Source organism: Agelaius tricolor, unplaced genomic scaffold (genome assembly GCF_023055355.1).
Source record: "Agelaius tricolor isolate 1412-34295 unplaced genomic scaffold, bAgeTri1.0.p SCAF_6, whole genome shotgun sequence".
NCBI classification, from domain to species: Eukaryota; Metazoa; Chordata; class Aves; order Passeriformes; family Icteridae; genus Agelaius; species Agelaius tricolor.
The window spans coordinates 44,494,540-44,515,574 of record NW_027269266.1 but is presented as its reverse complement, the minus strand read 5'-3'; the positions used below and the strand labels follow the sequence as shown (position 1 = coordinate 44,515,574).

Genomic DNA, 21,035 nt, shown 5'->3' with positions numbered 1-21,035 from the left:
GTGACTCAATGCAAGCTACTGCTGATACCCAACAGTCCTGCACATCTCTAGAGCACTCTCAGGCTTCTTTAAAATGCTTTCCTCAGTTAAAAAATTTTGGTTCAACTTACATTAGAAGTAATACTTACATGTGTGAGCCTTCCCCATGCTGCTATTACACATGAAAACAGACAACCTAATTAATATTAAAAATTAAATTTTTTTTAAAGTCTTTATATTATATATTTAGCATGCTTTGCACACTCTGCAGAGGACACACAAACAAATAATGCAAACATAGTGCTCAAATATAATTATTTAACAATATGTAATTATATTAAATAACATAAAGGGACTGCTTTACAGAAAAGCATCCTTCATCTTTCCCATTTGTATGTTACCTTAGGATGGCTGAACTTAAAAGAATACCAGATACTAAACTAGTTTAAAAAATTATAAAGTGCATGCAAGAAGAAGAGGGAAATGAAACATGATTTCATCTTGATAACCAATGCAAAAGCAGTTTTAAAAGGGAAGTTATTACTAGAACAACATGTCAACATTTATCCCCTCTTATAAACACTGAAATGCAGAGGCCCAGACCTGAGTAAAACCTGAATGTGACCATTTTAAATGGCTGAAGAATTCTCCACCTTTCAGGTCCTATATGGGTACTTTTGTTCCCTACTTGTGAGTGAAGACATCTCCACAAGCAGCTTTACATGGCACCACTACACAGCAAAACAACAAAGCAGCCAGCACCAGGACAAACTTTCACCAGGCTTTAGCTTTTGTAGTCCTCCTTGCGTAGTTTTCTCTTTGAAAAAGACTCTGCCTAAAATGCCGCCCAGCAACCAAATAAAAAGCATTTTCCATCAAACAAAACAAAAAAGAATAAAAGAAGAAAAAATAAAGAAGAAGAAAAGGAAATTGACTGTTTTTACTTTTACTGCCAAGTTAAAAGCAAGCACTACTCCCAGGAGTTTGGGTCGGGGGTCCTTTCTGCCAGAGCACTACTGCCACCTGCGGGGCAGCAGAGCTGTCATACAGGTGAGCCCTGAGCGCTACCACGTCACATTATGCGAAGCGGGGTTATAAGGTGCGGGGTTTTTTTACCAGGGTCACTGTAACAGCTTAACAGTTATCTCCTTGGCACAAGACAATCTTACCAGGCTAATATTTAACAGTAAATACCCTGGGACACACATCCCTGCATGAGACAACCTTCTGGTCCCTCCAGGCAGGGAACACACACACCACACACTAATACAGGCAGACTAGGCATGAAATTTAAGCTCATGCTACAAGCTGCATACAAAATGCAGAATTTTATCTGAAGGATTACTAACTTTGTTTCTTGTTTTAAATATAAAATCAAAACTATTTCAGATCTAACAAAAGTTTTATTTAAAAATTACAGCAGATAGATATCCAAAATGCAGTTTTAAAGTAAAATTAGTATTTATCACCAAACAGAATAAAAACATAACATTCAGAGTGGTGACAGAGGCCTCCAGATATATATGTTCTTGCTTTAAGCAAAAAAATATAAAGAGCACTGAAGTATAATGTATTCAAGGAAAAATTCATAATTTACACATTGCATTTCTCAGTATCACAGTTCCATATCTAAGACACTTAGTGGCATTAGGAGAATTGAAAATGAACGTGAGGACTGACAAGCAAACTGGATTACTTTAGTAAGAGTGCAGCCTATATGTCAGAGCTCTAAATAACAAGAAACAAGAGAAATTGCATTGTGATTTCTCTGTGACAATATCAGCATTAGCAACAAGAAAAAAAATTAACGCCAGCTGTGACACATTTAAACATCTCCATGCTTCATTCTCTCTTAGAGTGTATTTCTGCATTTGCACTTTTTTCATGTGAAACCTACAATCTGTTTCAAGCCCAAGCTCCCTCACAGACAGACAAGTATATAACAGCTTTCAAGGGCTCTACTAACAGCTATGCCATTGTGAATTTATGATATGGAGAGCCTCAACATTTATCCTTCCTCTAAGCCTTCTCTTCTCCCACTTCCAGGTAGAGGTTAGCGTTCATATCGCTACAGGTAAGCTGGAGAGGCCCCTGGGATCTGTGCTTCCAAAATAAAAGAGAGGCAAGGAGATTCACTGATAAAATCTACACTCCAGTTAAGTTTATCATTTTAGATAAAGTATATTCCTAATGGTTGGCTTCCTGTAAGATAATACTGGGAGGTACACAAGGAAAATTAGACCACGCACAGATTATAAAGAGGTGAACAAGAATAACCATAATGTGTCTTTAAAGCAGATTTATTCTGAAAGCTTGAAGAACTGCTTGAAGAACTTTTAAAACACTCAAATTAGTTTACATCTCTTTGTCTTCACAGTTGCTTGCAAGTTTCAAAATTCACCAGCATTTCAGTAAGGCAAAAGTGTGTACACTTTCTACTATTAGTTTTAACAATATTTATAATTGTATCCTCACCCTGTCTGGTAAAGAACAAAACTGTTTTTTCAAAGCATCTCTAGCACTTTGCATTACTTGCTGCCTCTCAGTTCCACAGCTTGACATAAATGTCCCATGTGCTCCTCCTTGTACAAAAAAAGTCTTTCAGGTTATTAGCATAATAATCAAGACATTCAAATCAACAGACTGAAACTCTTCATAAAACTGTTTTTCAAACAAGACATTCGGCACTTTCATGGGTAGAGCGTCAGAATACATCCATAAATTCCAATGCGCTGCTCAATAACCAGCTCCAAGACTGAGAGTTCAGAACCTGATACAATTTATAGTCCACTCTGTCACAACAACTGGCACACACAAATAATGGGCTAGCCAAAAACACCCCCATGGTATTTGTTTAAACACAAGGACCTTATTTAAAATACTAGAGGGGAGTTACTTGCCTTCTTATTCTTGAGAATTTCCACTTTTAAGGTTTTCTGTAGAACCATGAAGGTAGCAATATTTTCAGTGCTATTCTAAAGTTGAAACACTTACAAAATCATATGAGTGTAAAAAGTAGGATTTTTGAAAAAGCAAATAAGTGACATGCAATAAAATTAGGAGAGCTGGCAATATGGGCATGTGCTTATCATCATAGAGTAAACACCATTTGAAGCTGGCTTGCTAGAAAATCACAGTATATGCTGGATATAGTATGTGGCACATCTGTGTCATTTTCAGGATTAGAATCCTACTAAAGTAAAAGAAATACAATCACATTCATATTTTGCAGCTAGGATACACATATTAAATTTATCTCTTCAAAAGATCTTTGAAAAGAGTTGTATTTTCTATTGCCATCTCTCAAAAATCTAGTGGCAGATCAGCGATGAGAAAAACAGATGTAATCTTTTTTTTCCCCTTAAAAATATTTCTTTAAAATGCAATTATGTTTAAGTAGAAAGATTCTAGAAATCTCTGCATTTAATTTCTCAGATCAGGCAACATTCTTACAGAACACTCAAATAAAAATTTATATATATACATGTATAAAACTGAACAGTTCATACTGTACGTCATAACTGGCATTGCCTCTATTACAGTACTACTACACAGAAAGGGAAAATCTTTCAACAAACTATAAAGTTTGATTCCTGCAGTTTTCTTTCCATAAAACTGTGTAATAAGTGCTAAGTTTTGCTGGGTTTATATGTAATTTTTGCCATTTTTATACAGTGATCCTTTAACAGTTGTGGTAGCTGTGGTGATGTCAGTTATAATAAGGAATAACAGATGGGCTGGAATGAAGAACAAAGTATTTTCAAGCACCTGGATAGCTAAAAAATTCAATGAGGGGAGTTTTATTTTGACTCCACCCAGTATTACCATATATGTGGTTGCACTTTCACACCTTATAGAATTAATTCAACTACAATATTTCTCCATGTTTTTTCCAGTTAAATTCAATTCCTGTAATTCCTGTTGCCTTTCTACTGTTTGGAGAGCCCAGCTACATAAAGTACATTCATCCAACCACCCAACATACTACAGTTCTGTGCCAAAAAAAAGTTTTAATTTCAAGTTCATATTTGGACCAGGCCAATACTTTCTCACTAACAAACTGATGGCAGATTTTAATATTTTTTTTTAAATACTGGATGCTAAAATTTCATAAAAGCACATTATCAACCAATGACTATACACCAGAATTTTGAACTCCAATTTTTTGATTCACCTAACTTATTTAAATTAAACTCATCAGTCTGTTGGGCTACATATGAGTTCAAATCTGGAAATTAATCCTGAGTCAAAACAAAGAATTTAAACCCTTGTTTATGTTCTCTTCTTTAAGGAGACAGGTTGCTGAATTACAGACTTTTTATACAATTTTATTCAGATAAAGTGCCATGAAGTTGCAAGAAAGTTAACTATGTCAGGCTCAAGTTAACTATGTCAGGCTCAAGCTATTACTCATACACACAAGTCTTGTTCTATGAAGCCAGTGAACAGCACCCTACAGGGACTTTAAACCTCATTAGACCAGTAAGTATACAAACCACACATTTCTTACCAACCATTCTAATACTATGAAATACTAATAAATCAGAAAATCCCAAGAGAGCATTGTATTAAATATTTTTCAAAAAGGAAAAAGTATTATTCTCTCTATTCACTGCATTAACTGTAACACTCTTTATTGTTTGGTGTTGTGGGAAAGATAGGTTTAGTTTTAAATGCAATAAACACAATATCTCCTTCAGCAGAGTGTTCCCCTTAGAAATGCAAAATGGGCAACCCTGAAGTGCAGCACCACATGTCCATTGGCCTATGCTTCAAGTGTGTTGGAGGTGGTGTAGGAACAATCTCTGTCTTAGTCACCAAAAATCCTCAGCCTTGCAGTCAAGCTGCAGACTGATGGGGAGAGACAGGATAGGAACAGAGTATTGTAACACACAGTAAGGTACTAAGTCATAAAACCCACCCAAGCCTTCCTCACATATTCTTTCACACCCAGGGTTAAAGCACTTGGAATCTTCCTGCAGGTACTCATCATTTTAGTGAATGATTTTTAGTAGAGTTGGAGTAAAATGGTAACTCAGTACACATCAAGAAACTATTAAGAAGTCACTGTCTTTAAAACTAACTTGTATGTTAAAATATTGTAAAATACTCTTTTGCAATGCACATTCGTAACTGTAACACAAGTGGGGATATCCTGAGAGAAAGTCCAGTAGTCATGGCTATCAGCACCACGTGGGACAGTTCAATATTCAAACACTTATTAACATGATTACACAGAAAATTAAATTTCAGTCCCTTCATTAGTCAAACTCTCTGCTTCTTTATTATTTATGCAAGGGGAGAGACTCATACAAGAACAATGTTACAAATTCTAGATGTACTAGATTCTAAATGATTCACTTTATGTTGTCTTATAAGTAGTAAGAAAATTGGACACTACTATAGCAACTTAAATCAGTAATTTTTCAGTGATTCAGTAAACTGCAGGATCTCCTGCATCTCAGCCTACATAATGCAACCTTAAAGTAATAAATTTTGGCCTCTAATTCAGCAAAATCAAATACAGAACTGCATATGTCAGAAAATTACCACCAATAGCCTATGGGTAGCTGGTTTCAAGAGATGGCTGATGAATCTATTACTACCTGACACAGTCATAATGGGCTCATGGTTCATGTACCAATGTTAGGAGTTCAGGCATGACCCCAAAAGTCAAGACTACGGTGATCATACTTGGAGAAGCAGTACTGGCAATTTGCAGACAGAAATCACTTCCTGATTGCAAACTGAGCAAAACAGAATCAGTGGTGATTCTGTGGGACCCCATGATATATTTATAGGATGACTGTTCCAAATAAACCTAGACAGACTTGAAGTTCATAAAGAGCTGAAGTGTGGATAAAGCTTGCTAAGTAACCCCGCTTGTCATCTTGACCATATAAAGTCTACTCTATTTCCTGACTTTTCAACAGTTACATTTGTTTAAAAAAGAAAATCTATTTTTTCCCCCATCTCAAATAATGAAAATCTATTTACTAGCTGAACTCAAGCTAAAAGTTTCAGTGCTAGAAATCTAATATTTTAAGAAACTCAGAAATTCTAATTCTTCGGAGGTAATAAATTACTTTGGCATAAAAAAACCTTTCCAGACTTCTTTGTATTTCCACTTCAGAAAACACGCTGTTCCACTACCAAGTAAATGATATTTATCTATCAAATAAATGAAAGTGAAAGCAAATATTCTAGCTACTTTCATCAACTTGTCCATACCTGTCAACCCCAGGTAATAAAAGCAACCTCACAGTTTACATGGCACATGCATCATTACGGGGTTTATTCTTTTCAAGAATCTTTCTTCCATGAAGAACAGTCTCGCTCACAGATATAGAGGTAGATAAAAATGATCACAAAATAAAATTGGTTTCTGTATTCTAATTCCCAGATGTAGCTCCTAAAAACAAGAGACACTGCATATGCAAAGCATCCAACTACCTACAGACAAGGACTAGAGAATCACAGAACATGCTGAGTTGGAAGGGACCCACAAGGATCACTGAGTCCAACTCCTGGCCCTGCACAGCACAACATTATGCACAACTGACTCTATATAAAAACCACAAGTTTTGAAATAATGGGTTCACAAATTTGGGAAATTAAATCACAATTTGCCATATTCAGAACAGGTGACTTATCCCAAACACAAACTCACAAATCTCTGCCTCACTACAGTGGCTCTAAATTTTTTCTTTTGGGTATTACTAACTAAATTCTAATGTGGCTGAAGGGGAAAATATCCTTCAATCAACCATTACGTTTGGTGATAAACTAAAGTACTAAAGTACTAAGAGTCCCCAGCAGAATAGAGAAGGAAGAAATATCTTTCCCACAACACACCCCCTAAACTCTGAGGCTGGCTTCCTGTTTGAACTGTGCCTGCTGATAAATTCCACATGAAATCAACATTTTTTTGCCATATGTATACCACCAGACTTCATTTTTTGGCGGACAATCAAAAGCACAAATAACCAAAATTAGACACATTGTGAAACACTGATTTGAAGAGGTATTTGAGCAAGTTTGCAGTCCATTTCATTTTAAAAGAAAAAAGTCAAGCTACCTTTTGGCATTCACCGGCTTATCAGATATAACTTGAAGACTGTATACAAACAAAACCAAGAAATAAAGTGGAGAGTAGTGAACTTTAAAAATATTCAGAAGGAAAAAAAGAAAAAAATAGTCCCCAATTTAAAGGTTTCATGCTTTCCTATGGCAAAACACAGGTTCATAACTTGGTAGTAATCAAAACAGAAACCCCTTTCCCAAGACTACATCCAAACTCTTAATAAGTGTATATATAATTCTGTATCTATGTGTTTGAATTCAACTCACACTGGCATTTCAGATGTTTGTGATAGAAATATCCCAGAGGCTGGCAACATGAGCTATTTTGCCTCAGACCAAATGCACCTTAACATAATGTTCTAGTTTCAGGCCAACAAGGATAGAGTAATTAATACTCAGTGCAATCAATCAGCCATTAAAAGATTCACTCTGTGAAACAGCTCTGCCAAGTGTCAAATAAATAGAAAAATAGTTGTCTAGGTATTATAATCTACTCCAAGGACCTTTTATGGTCAAGAACATGGAGACAGAATAATTCAGATACAGAAAACAAATACAACTTGTGAAAAAAAGTGAGAAGAGAAAGAGAGAGAAAGAGAAATCTTAACACATCTCAAGAAGCATCAATCAGTGACAAAATTGTAACATTTATAATCTGTAAGTGTAAGAGATACTGCTTATAAAATTTCCTTTGCAAAGGAGATGCAGAGGTACAAAGTAGGTCTTAGAGGTCTCTCATGAAACAGAAAAATGGAAACTCAAGTGCAAGAAAAAAGGGAATGGACTTTAAAGTCAATTCTATGAAGATACTTACATAATTATAATGAATACCAAGCAAATACTGCTGCTTACAACTGCTATTTCAACACTGAAATTCTGAGCAGAGTAGGGATTCTTATCATTCCTTCGTGCAACTTTCATAGATTTCAGCTGTTTTAGCTGCAGCATATGGACAGTTTCTCTTCAAACCACTCTAGAAAGGTTTGGGAGGGGCTGTTTGTGGATTTGGTGGGTGGATGTTTGGGGATTTTTAATCAACTCAGGCAGAACCACTTTCTTCTTCTAAACCATTTTCTTCAAGAGTTTCAGCTTCAGTGAGAATGTGTTTGCACAGCCACAGCTTGAAGGATAACAACCCAAGGCACACAAAAATATAACTGTTCAAGCAGGCTTATCCATGGGAAGATAAATTTGTGCTGAGACAGAGACCTAAGCAATTCAAATTAATTGAAATTGTCAGTGTAAGTGGTTACACTTCTGAAGCAATCCAGGCAGTGTGAAATATGTAGGAGTCCCCTTGACATTAAAAATAAGTCAGAAACAGTAACTAATATATATTAGCAGAACCAGAACATAAACTTCCAACAAAATAAGGGACAAACTTCTATAATAATTACAAGAACTGAACTTGAAGTTCAGTGACTAGTCACAGAGATATTCAGGAAAAACCCAGAATAAGATAAGCACTCAAAATTTTGCCTGTAGTTCAAGTTTCTGATCACAAGATTTTGAAGCAAATTTTCAACATCCTGACAGAGAGCATTGAGGTTTTAACAGAAGGCAAAAAGTGTAATTTAACAGCTTAAAAACACATAACTTTTAGAGTGCAGAAACACCCAAAATATTCTAAGTAACCGCTTCTCCTTGATTCTATTTTTTCTTCCATGTTTCTGAGAATGTGATGGAAATCAAGCAGTTTGTACTGGAATTTAATCTCAAATGTTGTAGTATATTATTATCTTTTTCTATATACTGGTATTCCAATAGAGAAATACTGTATTACATGTTATTTTAAGAGGAAAAATCAATTCATAAATAATGAGGGGCATACACTGGAATCACAATGCTTTTGTGAGGCAATCATTACTCCCGTCCCAAGGGATTTACATAAAATAGCTTCTAATAGTGTTTTTCTTATCCAGCAAGCTAGAGTCACACATTAGAACTAACAGACATTATGACAAGGGGAAAATACAAATGAACATGTATGAACTGTAGAGACAACTGTTTCAGAGTGCTCCACTTACTTTGTAAGTATTATTGCAATAAAAGTGAAGAAAGTAATTAATTGGCACACATTGTATTTAAGGCACTTCAGTCTTTCAGCAGTGTAGGATTAACAACTTTATGCTTATTAAAGTCCTTAATATTATTTATGTTACAGTAGAGCTGTGCTCAGAGGCCCCAACTAAGACGGAGGTCTCTCTTGAGTACAAGAAAATCATTATCACATTGACTCACAAGGAATTCCCTTTCAAAATACTAAAAAAACCCACCAAAAGGAACATATATGCCCTGTTTAAGCCAAATTACTATCTCTATAGGCTTTACTACAGTTTTTGCTGTTTAGCTCATTTTTTTTAATGCCAGAAGGAAGTACAAGCATACTGCATATTTTCCAATAGACAGGTAAAATCATAGCTCAGAAACACACAGCCCTGCATCTCTCCCAATGCCTTTCAGGCCATGGGGGGCAGGCACACAGATGTTCCTTGGTTCATCAGTACCTGTATAAAGAGGTTTGCATCACTGCATTGCTGCCTCTCTACCTGCTAAAGAACACAACCTCAAGTCAAACCCTGGCATTCGTAGGTCTGTGGGAATTCTAACTAGCAAATTGAGCTGGGACAGATTTTAGACTCTGAAATTTCTCCCTAATATCAAACTGCTGAGTGTTGAAGTTCACAGGGAACAGGCAGAAGCTGCATAAACATTTTAGACACATTATTGAAACAGATGGTTCAATATAATGGGTTCCCAAACAAGTAATTGTATATACAAATGTTAGTGCAATCTGCTATTGTAAACGTCAGTGGTTTTTTTCAAATTTTTGTAATTCAAATATTTTTTTCCATACTTCAAAAGCTGTACTGTTGTATCCTGTATAATTAGCTTCTGGGTTATACTAAGTGGCCCACTGAGACTGTTCATTATTTTTCAGTTGTTAAGACATCTTGTTGGATGAAAGCCAGCCCAACTCTCTCCTAAAAAAATAAATTATGAATAATTTTTTTTTTAAATTTGGTATCTATTAGTAACAAACAAGACACAAATATCCATCAGATGACTCTGCACAACTCAGTAAAGCTAGTTAGTCAGATGTTCTATTTCCATTTGTTTGGAGGTAAAATGCTTGACTTATGCTCAAATGTTTAGCAATCCAGTGTATGTTGGCCCAGCAGCCACCAGCCTGCTGAGGATCAGATCTACATGACAAGGACACTCCTGCTGCATCCCCTATGGTCATAGGCACTGGGCAACCAGCACCCAGCCCAGCTCTGGGGGCACACAGTACAGGCATAAATTGGACTGTATACAAACACTGGCTGAACCTTTCTGTGGTTTGCTTATCTCAGTGACAGTCCCAGCACAAGTTATAAACACATCCTACCTTCTCTTCACCCAATCACTTTTTCCTTGATCTGTCTCATGCTTCTTTTAGGAGGAGTTTTCTTCTGGTGCAGTGCAGCCCTCAGCAATCTAAACATTCTTTTATTTCCATAATTTAACACTGGATTTTAGTAATCTGTTCTAACAAATCATCTCTGGAATGCATATGCTCTGAAACACTTAATGAAGAACAGATTTTCAGTGAGCTTCCCTATTTTCCTGTCTCAGGGAAGGACCTTGCCAGATTGCACAACCACACTTTTCATTCTTTTCAGAAAGAAGCTGCTGGCCTGGAGCTATGTGATTCCAGGTTCAAACCTCACTCAAAAAAAACAGGAAATCTAAAGCACAATAGAGCAATTCTAGTATTGTTCTAGCATACATAAAGCATCATAAAGTTACCCCAGGACATGCACTCATTATTAAAATGAACATCTTACAAAACAAAGGAAAAAAATTTAGAATTTTCCCTTTAAAAGTTACCTTATTTGTTACATACCTCAGATCTGTTTGTTAGGATCTATACACGGATAAATCTAAAACCAGAGATTAATCTAAGTAAAAAGTAAACTTTAACAAGCTACTTACTGAAAATTCGCTACTTTTACTGATACAGGAATGCAGGGAAGTTGACTGGCCCATTTCAATGTAATATCTTGATAAACATTCAATATTTTATTGTGGTTTGCAATTAAAGTGTTTATTGTTCCTTCTCGCACTGTTCAAAGACAAAAAAACAATTTTAGGATGAAAGATTTTTCAAAAGACAGTACTTTTCTTTATAGTTATGTTTTCTTTTATTTTTAATCCATTAGTTGTTATAAATTAATTTATTATAAAGCATCAAAACTTAGGAAAGTTACATTGACACAACCAAGGACATATGTAATTAATTACGGACACCAATTTTAATAGCATATTTCACAATACATGCCACAACTTTCTAGGGTTCTGGCCAGCCATGTTTGGTAATTTAAAACATGACAAAGACTCATAATGGCCATGTTGACATACCAGGATAGATATGACAAAATACACATCGATTAAATGTCTGCTATTTATACTATTCACTAATTCTTTCACTTGTGAATTCCAATTAAATGTGCATGCATTTATAGGGTTTATTTATAGTACAATTCAAATCAGAAAGTACAAAATGTGAAGATTGCTAAGATCAAATTTCTTCAGATTAAAATTATATTTCAAGTTCAAAAGGAGACATACTGTCAAAAACTTATCCGATAGTTTTTGAAACATTAAAAGAGAATAGGTATTAATAGTCTATAATTTGAACCAAGTATCTAACCAAGTTGTTTCCACCAATGTAATAACAATAAACTTTGATATTTTTAAGAATCTGTAAATATCAGAAGGTCGTAAATCAAAAGGTCCTCAAGCAGAAGGTCCTCAAACACTAGTTTACTCTTCCAAAGACTGTCATTCTTCCATGTTTGTTGCTTTCATAGCTGGGCACCAGACAAGTATCTTCATTTGGTGATAAGAAAATATTTAGATTCTAAAAATTATGGCACTTCACAAAAAGTAACATTTGAAAATAAACCTGCCTTGTTCAAAAAGAGAGTTCCAAATTCTATGATTCTACAGATCATAGACTCACAGAATCACAGAATGGCTTGGGTTATAACAGACCTTAAAGATCATCAAGTCCCAGCTCCCACTAACATGGGCAGGGACACCTCCCATTAGACCAAGGCCTTATCCAAACTGGCTTTCAACACTGCCAGCATTGGGGCAACCTGTTCCAGTGTCACACCACACTCAAGAATTTCTTCCTAATATCTAACCTAAATGCCATGGACACCTTCCACTAGACCAGGTTGCACAATGCCCCAGTCTGCTTATTCAGAAAAATATATTTATTCAGTGGTTAAAAAAAAAAATTAAAAAGTAACCAAACTAAAGTTACATTTTCCTTTTACAAACCTGAACAGTAAGGAATGAAGCAACTCGGACTGTAGTCAAGCTTCTTCATGAATCGTATTTGCCCATTATCCTTTAGGCAAAAGAAGTTTCTCTCACCAAGCACAAAAACAGAAGAAGCTCCCTGATTAAAGGAGACAACGCATATATCCAGTGCTTGCTCTCCAATGTTTAAAACCCAATCCACCTTCAAAAGAAAAAGCATGCTTCAAAAATCAAATGACAACTGCATATTAAAGACAAAGACTCAGAACTAATCAAATTACGCATCATTAACATAGATAGAAAAGCAAAATCAAGGTCTTTCTCTGGATAAGAATTATCCTCTTATTCTGAGGGCAGTCAGTAGCTTTCCTTAATGTGATTCAAGCAGCAAAAACATCTTAATAGTTATGAATTGTTTGCTATGCAAACAGTTAAGTACATCTGGAATTTAAAATACACATCTCATTCAAAATGGAAATGCTTCATACTTTAACTAATGAATCCAAGAATAGATATTTAGAGTAATTTTCATCTGCCACACTACATGTCCTTGGTTATTAAAGGACAAGGACAAAGAGCAAATGGTGACAACTGATTCTGCCAATATATGTAAATGGAAAACTAGACAAATGTTTTAGGTGTGTAAGCCAATATTTATGTTTGCAGACACTCATGTACACCCTCTAATCTGGAAAATGCTGGTGTATGTCATAGTTTGTTTACTTCTCCAACTATGTACATTGATATAATAAACAACTACTTAGAAATCCTGCCCCACCTGTCATTAAACAATACTACAGCTTATTGACACGTTTCATTGGTTTGTTTCTTCAGCTCCTCTGAGAAATTTCAACTAAACACATATGCAAAAAATGCTTTTGACTTTTGCCAAGCTGGTTAAACTGAAATTTAGAATTTTGAAGTAAAAATATATCAAAGTTCAAGTGTCAGCACTTCCTATATGAAGAGCACCAATTATTTTGCTTAAAGAGCATAGAATGTGTCAGCAAACATCCTGGCATATCTGATATATGAAACTTGAAGTGCCATCTTAAAAGTTAAAGGGAAAAACCCAGCTTACTACATTTGTTTCCAAGCATGCTTCACATTTTAGATTTAAAAAAAAAACTGTTTAATCTGCAGTATATCTGATGACGTCTCCAGGTTTTTTATTTATAAATTGCCTTCTCCTACTTCTATATGGAGGACTCAGCCTACGAGTATTTGAAAAATTCTACAATTAGTCAGTGGAAGAAAGATGCTCTCCCAAGATTTTACTGTTGTACCTGAAATATGATGACTCTAGCATTTTATATATGCAGTATATTTAGCAGCCAAGCAATTCTACTGCAGGACCACAAAGCATTAAATTCTCTTCATCTTACAGAGAGGCAGCTCAAATATTAAACAAATTACTGACAGGGACTTCCAGAAGACTACTGAACCCACAGGTTCTTGACAAAGAGAGTTCAGGACACTATGTATGGAAAGATTTCACTGAGAATTCTTCTCTAAGTACAAAGGATTCCCTAGGGAGAATGAGATTCATTTTCTACAACACAAAGTCACAATCAGACTTCATTTAAAAACATGAGCAATAATTCAGGTGTACCTATTTATCTATTTTACTACAGTGTAGGTTCTGCATTACAAATTGCCCTGGAAATAGTTATTTTCACTGCAGTGGTTTTTCTTTTCTCATTAGAACAACAGCAAGTTTTAAGGCCCAGCCTAAAACAACTGAGGCCCAAAGAAACCTTAATAGAAATCTACTGGAGTCTTTCCATTGCCTTTAGCAGCACTTGGATGAGGTCCCTTGTCAGCAGACAATGTTTCCATTCGTTACCTAGCGTCAGCCATTTCAATATGCGTGCAGTGTCCATACAGGGGATGTAAAATAAACGGGTTTTACCACAAGCCTTTTCCCAGAACTGAGTTTTCGCTGTTCTGTGTCATGTCTTTCATCAGCATCTGTCGCAAATGCCAGCACTTGGTATCTGTTACAGGCAGTTAAAAAATATTTTTTTAGAATTGTATCTTTGTAGTTACCTTCTACATTAAGTAAAAAATAAAATATTATTATCATGAGTACACATACACAGTAAAATCACAATCTAAGAGGATGGTTAGAAAGCCTACTACAACATGCCTACTGTCAGCAAGGATGTTAAGACTAGCATCAGTGTAGGATAGCAGCTAAATGTAAAGGTAGAAATTAAAACAAGCATTTCTATTCAGATTTTATGTGGAGTTAAAATAAATTCAATAGTCTAAATATTAGTAGATAGAAGTACAGACCACAAAGATAGAAGAAACAATTTATCAAATGATGAAATAGCAATTCTAATAAAAAATTACTTTTTCTTGCTCTTATTAAGCTTTCAAAAAACTTCTAAACCACTCAGAAATACAATCTGCTCTATCTAATAGTGAAACTTACAAGCAGCTCCATTAAGCAAACTTAAGTGGCTCCAATCTAAGAGACCACAGTAAACTGAAATGAGTTGGTGGCACATTTAGCAAAAGTTGAAAGTTTTGGGGAGGTTTTATTATTTTAACTGCCAACAAACCATGCTAAGAAAAATTGGCAATGAAGACATTTGAACAAACAACATCAACTGCCATAAAAACTCTGCACATCTATCTGTCCTCTTTACAACTATGTAAAGTTGTGTGTTCGAACTGCATCCTCACTGATTTTTCTGCAACTCTTTCCTGAATTTGTGCTGGTATCCTAACTCACTGATCTACCCCATTTCTTCTGTATGCACATAGGTAATCTGTAGAATACTGAAGGTTTCTACATAAGTGAAATAAACAATAGGATAAGACCTCACTTAAACTGATCCAAAAAGTCATGGAGTACCATCAGCTCTGAAGCTTAAAGCAACACAACTCTGAATGTTCCAATTCAATCTAAAATAGCAGTACATATTTTTCCTCATTGTCAAAGTTGGAGATTTAAAATGATGACAACAATATTCTTCATATTTCATGAATGTATTGTGGTGCAGCAAAAGGACAAGATGTAATGGCCATATATTAAAACACAAGAGGTTCCACCTCAACATGACAAAAAACTTCTTTACGTTGAGGGAGGAGGCAGAGGCTGACTGGGGAGTCATGGAGTCTCCCTCTCTGGAGACAGTCACAGCCTAACTGGATATTCCTGTGTCTTGGCAGGGGGCTTGGCAGAGGGCTTGCACTAGATGATCTCCAAAGGTCCCTTCCAAACCTAACTATCCAGTGACTCTCTGCTTGCTACTGAAGGATTTTAGTTTCTAAAATTGTTTTACTTACAAAGGTAAACTATGTACTTGGAGTAAAAAAAATCTAATTGTTTAAGTTGAATGCTATGACCTATTTAATAATACTGAGAGAGCTGCTTTTAGTACAACTAGGATGTCTTTAACTGCCCTCTGTATGAATGAATTTACTTCCCTTTCTCAGTTTAACACATTTATAAGAGAAGCTGCAGATTCACAGAATCACTGAATAAATTGAATTAAGGAGTAAGAAGGATCCTGACCTAACAAAATTTTCTCTTCACTGTATTTTACTGATAGTTTTGGAAAGCACAATAACATTTTAATAACTAATCAGAGACCTAATACAGAGGTTTCAAATCAAGCTCACATCAAACAGCAATACATACTGATATGTAAGTACCAGCTACCTGCATATAGTCTGTAATGAAAAAAAACTCAAGCCACAGATGACCAACACAAACTTTCAATTCAGCTATCACATCAAGCATATAAGAGGCATTTTGCATTTAGATCTTGAAAGAATTCAGGACCAACACAGCAAAAATTGCTATCAAATGAGGCAATTGGTCTGTAAGAGCTATAAGAAGATGGGTAATTTGAAGTTTGGCAACTTGTTCTGCTAAAAGCACTAGCACAATTGTTGTATTTTTTATTCAATACCATAAAAATAACCTCTTCTCTCCTTAGTATATCTATTTCCTTCACTTTAAAAGGATTACTTAACTCTGTTCTAATGTCCTAATATTTCAGACACACACTAGAGATTAGTTCCATTAGTGTCTTAACATTTGACGTTAAAGACCAATAACCAAGTGAAAAATTCCTTTACAACTATATCCCTACAGTAACGATGGCACACTTTTGATTTAATAACAGACTGACGAATAATTGTAGCCACATCTTTTGTAAAGGTCAAGAATCTGAACATAATTTAAACATGTGAGATGTTCATTTTAAAGGAATAAATGTTTCTTTATTCCTTGACAGCATTAATAGATTATATTACAATTTTATTCTAATATTGTATTAGAATTTAAATTCTTAGGAAAATTATTAACTGCTTATTAAATTACTTTTACTTGCAGCATGTATATCTTGTCCAGTTTTAAGAAAACAATACATGATACCTATAATCGGATTAATCTTAAGCAGCAAAATGAAAAGAATATTGCTTGAGAACTACAGGTGACAAAGCAGGGTAGTGTGACAAAGCACGGTGTTTAACTAACATTCTCTGGATTAGATTCCCACAGCATTATTTATAAAAAGGAGCATTCTTATTTTCTTCAATATGTATGATTACCTCTGAAAAAAATCCTTAAGGTACTTGCCCATTCCTTCAGCCTCATGAGATTCCTCTGAATGGCCACCCTATCTAACTTTCTTGTATGAGCCACTTCCAGAAATTTGACACTGTCCTTGAATTTCAGGACATGCATTGTCCTTCTATCCATGATGAAGATGTTAAGGAAATACTGGCTTCAGTATCACCATCACTCATCTTTGCCTGCTGGTTAGAACTGTGAACAACTATTGCTCTTACAGAGCAGACTGACAGCTCTGACTTTTTCATCCATTTTAGCGGGCGTGGATTTTTTTCATCACAGGTAGTAGCTCTGCCTCAAACACCACCCCACCCCAATTTACAGCTAGGGATAGAGAGTCTATAACCCTAACATTAGTCCTCTGTGAGAACAAGGGTCTGCAACAGGGAAACATCTTGAGAAAGGCTTCACAGCAGACATCCACCACAATGTCCCACTGCTCAAGCATCCATCTGATTCTAAACAGATGGATATTTGATAAATTCTCAATATGATGGTTGCATCAGAGAGCCCCATGGACTCAAGCTGGTCCTCCACAGTAAACCCAAATGCTCCCTTGCCTGTCCATCAAAATCTTTCACATTCTCTTTCTTATTATCTATTAGATTTGTGTCTGGTTGGCCTTATAACACACAGACCCTCTGCTTGGAGGAAGTGGAAATGTCTTGTACAGTCTTCACTTTCCATATTGTTCTATTTTTCTAAATGTTGAGCCCATAAACTTAATATGGTCACAAGCTAAAACAGCTCACAACAGTTTCATCCATGTTCCAGTGCTGAAAGCACACACTGGACTGAACTGAAACAAGGAAAAAAACCTGGCACTTGGGAGCAACAGAGCCTTGATAAACTAGTAGACTTACTACCTTTATACAAACCAAATAGGACCATAAAGTCCTCAGGACTCACAGCACACTTTCTTCTATGACTGTACTGAGACAGTCATCACTCAGCAGCATATAACATCTTTCCTGCAACTACTTGCTTTTGGATACTCCAGCAAAGGCATTAAAAATTAAACATTACTTTCAATGTGTTTTCCTAGTAAATGATACCACCAAAATTGACTATAATTACTGAACATAAACACATACTTGTAACTCTCAACCTGCTGACAAGAAGAGACTGTAATGAAAGAGTCTGTGCGAGAGCTGTAAGCCAAAGGACCAGGCAGAAGAAAACCAGGTAAAAACCGGCCAAAAGCGTAACTTTCTTGTTCAAACAACATGAGCATCCCATCCATGGACTGTATGCAGATCAAATCTCGACCTAAGGGAAGCAAGAGAAAGAAACACAAAGCAAACAAAGCAACATTATTTGTGTAGTTTTAATATTAAAACCGTGAGTAAATTAAAATTGTACTCATAAGTAATCCTAACAAAAGCAAATTTTCATTTATGGCAGTGTTTACTACAAGGAAAAACACTAAATATTCCAACCTCAATAAAAGCTTACTTTCTAAAATAAACAAACTAGATTGTGGAGGGGAATAACATTCAGAATACGTTAAAAAAAAAGCAGCAAGATACTTTATTTCAAAACAAAATTCCTAAGGATATAACTATTATAATTTCTGTTTAAAGAAATGTTTCAATATTCCCATAACACTAAATTATTCTGGTTCCTAAATGCTTCCATACCTTACAAGCAGTCATAACAACTGTGGTTTAAATTAACCAATTCAATTCTTTCAAGTCTACTTAAGCAACATAACAGAAAGACCCACAAATATGTATTGTGAAAATAATACAAAATGGTAATATCTTCCATGTTTTACATTCACATTTTCTGTTCTTAAGGAAAGAAAAAGAAAAAAAAAAAAAAGTCCAACTCTGTATTACCAGCAAGTCTAAAAAATATCAAATAAAAAAATTGCAGCTTGAAGTAAATTACTTCAAGCCTCATGCATTATTCAGCAGCCATAAGACATGACATAAGCCACGGCTTGTCATGCCTCAAGTACACCAATCTAAATTCAAAGTCTCATTGGGAAGATTTCTTAGATCAAAAGCTGATTATGCACTTCATATGCAAGAGTAACAACTCGTACAAACAGTATTTTTTAGGCATTCAAAGAGAGCTATACCATTAGGACTAACAATTTCTGAAGCTGATAGATGCATCTCTCCTGAATTCATAGATTAGCTCTTACCTTGCAAACACTACATGAAATATTCAAATATCTATTGTCTATTCAAATGTAATCTGAAATGTCTATTCACCTCAATTAAAATACTCTATTTTGTCTAAGGAATAATTCCGTATGCATGAAAAACCCAAATAAATTGTCTATTCATCAAGTTCCACCCTCAATCCTTTAATGAGTTTTCTAACATAAGAAGGTGAAGCAAAACAAAAATAGACTAAAAGTTCATTCTTACAGTTCCAAAAAGCTAACAAAAGTCAAAGAAATATTCAATATCTGAAATGCAACAAATGTACAGTGCAAAACATTGTTCATCTCCACTGTGATTCTTCACAGAAACTTTAACTACTTAGAAGTAAATAGTGTAAAAGGCCAGAAAGTATGTTGTATTACTTGTCCTTGTGATTGAAATACACAGTAAAAATTTAGATTAGGGTAAAAATAGGGGAAAAAAAAAGAAGGAAGATAAAGCAGCAGGGTCCTTCCCACTTCCTTAATCTCTTTTTCCGATTTTCCCATTTTCTAAAAATCCTTTTGTTCCAGATTCTGCATATAATTCATAACATATCATAAACCCTATTACAAATAACAAACACATGATAAGAAGGACATTTGAAAGCGCAATTCAGATTGCTCATTTGGTTGAGGCAAAGTTGAATCTTTCAGTCTCCAGTGAAAAGACAAGAGCAAGACAGACTCTTCTCTGTGGCATCCACTTACAGGACTAAAGTAAACAGTAACAAACTGCATCACATGAGATTCTATCTGAACATGGGTTGGAGGGGTTTTTTGTTGGTGGTTTTTTTGTCGTTTTTGTTTTGTTTTGGGTTTTTTGGTTGTTTTGTTTTTTACTGTGAAGGTCAAACACTACAGCCCATTTTCCAGAAAGGTTGTAAATTCTTCTCCCGTAGACATACAGAAAATACAACATGTTCTGTATGTTCTGTATTCAGAACACAATCCTAAGCAACTTCTAGCCAAATCTGCTCAGGAAGCGGGACTGGACTAGATGATGTCAAAAGAAGAATCATTCAAATCAGACATTCAAAGTCATTCTGTCTTTTATCTCTGAACTACTCCAAGGCATCTACACTAGATTTCTGTCCCTTCTAAGCTGTGAAATTTCACAGGATTTAGTCCTATCACATGCTCCTGATCAGACAAGACTAGGAACCAGCAGGGAAAATTGAGCAGTTTTGTACTGGTATGCTATCAATGTTAATGATACGCAGTTTCTACTTCCCAACAGCTGCTGACATTATCATCACACTGCTGATGCAGTCTAGAAAGGGTACGAGTGAGCCAGCTGTATAAAATAATTATTAACCTATAAAAGTTCCCTTAGAAACTAGTATAAACACTGATATCTAGTAAAAGGTGCTAGCCCACTAGTTGTCACCACACTCTCTCAGATACGGTTATTTTGAAGTATAGTCACTGGCTACTACAAATAACTAGTGGCATTTTTGTTTGATGTGCAAGAAAACCATGCTTCATAACCCAAGTGTCCATGTGACCACAGCCCTTCTCCCTTTGTTACCTCAAAATCACATTCAGCATCAGGCACTGTAAACCCTCTCACCACTTCACAGTAGCCAGCTGTTTGGTTCCCCTTCTATCCTACACTTTTCTCAATACAACCCTGTAAGTCTGGGTAGAGAGAATTTTAAAATCTCCTTCCAAAGTCTGCTATGAATTCTCCTTCCATCAGTAGTGTGCTACAAAGGAAATCTGCAGCCATCCACTAGCCCTATTTCCTGAACTTTAACTTTCAATATCTAACTTCAGGGGGACTCCCTGGCACCATAACCTGACGACAAATGGATTACAGATAGCAGCTTGAAATTTTTATGTTGAAGGGCACAGTGGTAGAACACACTTGTACTTTGGGGGTTTTAAGGCTGACTATTTTTCATC

At 35.6% G+C, this 21,035-nt stretch overlaps 1 protein-coding gene across 1 annotated transcript in view; it reads right to left on the bottom strand.

Moving 5' to 3' along the window:
* Positions 1 to 21,035, bottom strand: part of BBS9 (Bardet-Biedl syndrome 9) — a 282,925-nt gene that overhangs the window by 235,090 nt on the left and 26,800 nt on the right. The window contains exons 6-9 of the mRNA XM_071429624.1: positions 18,067 to 18,241; positions 14,291 to 14,375; positions 12,397 to 12,580; positions 11,041 to 11,170 (exon numbers count right to left, since the gene is read on the bottom strand). Of these exons, the coding sequence (XP_071285725.1) occupies positions 11,041 to 11,170; positions 12,397 to 12,580; positions 14,291 to 14,375; positions 18,067 to 18,241 (574 nt within the window). The remainder of the gene's footprint in view (positions 1 to 11,040; positions 11,171 to 12,396; positions 12,581 to 14,290; positions 14,376 to 18,066; positions 18,242 to 21,035) is intronic.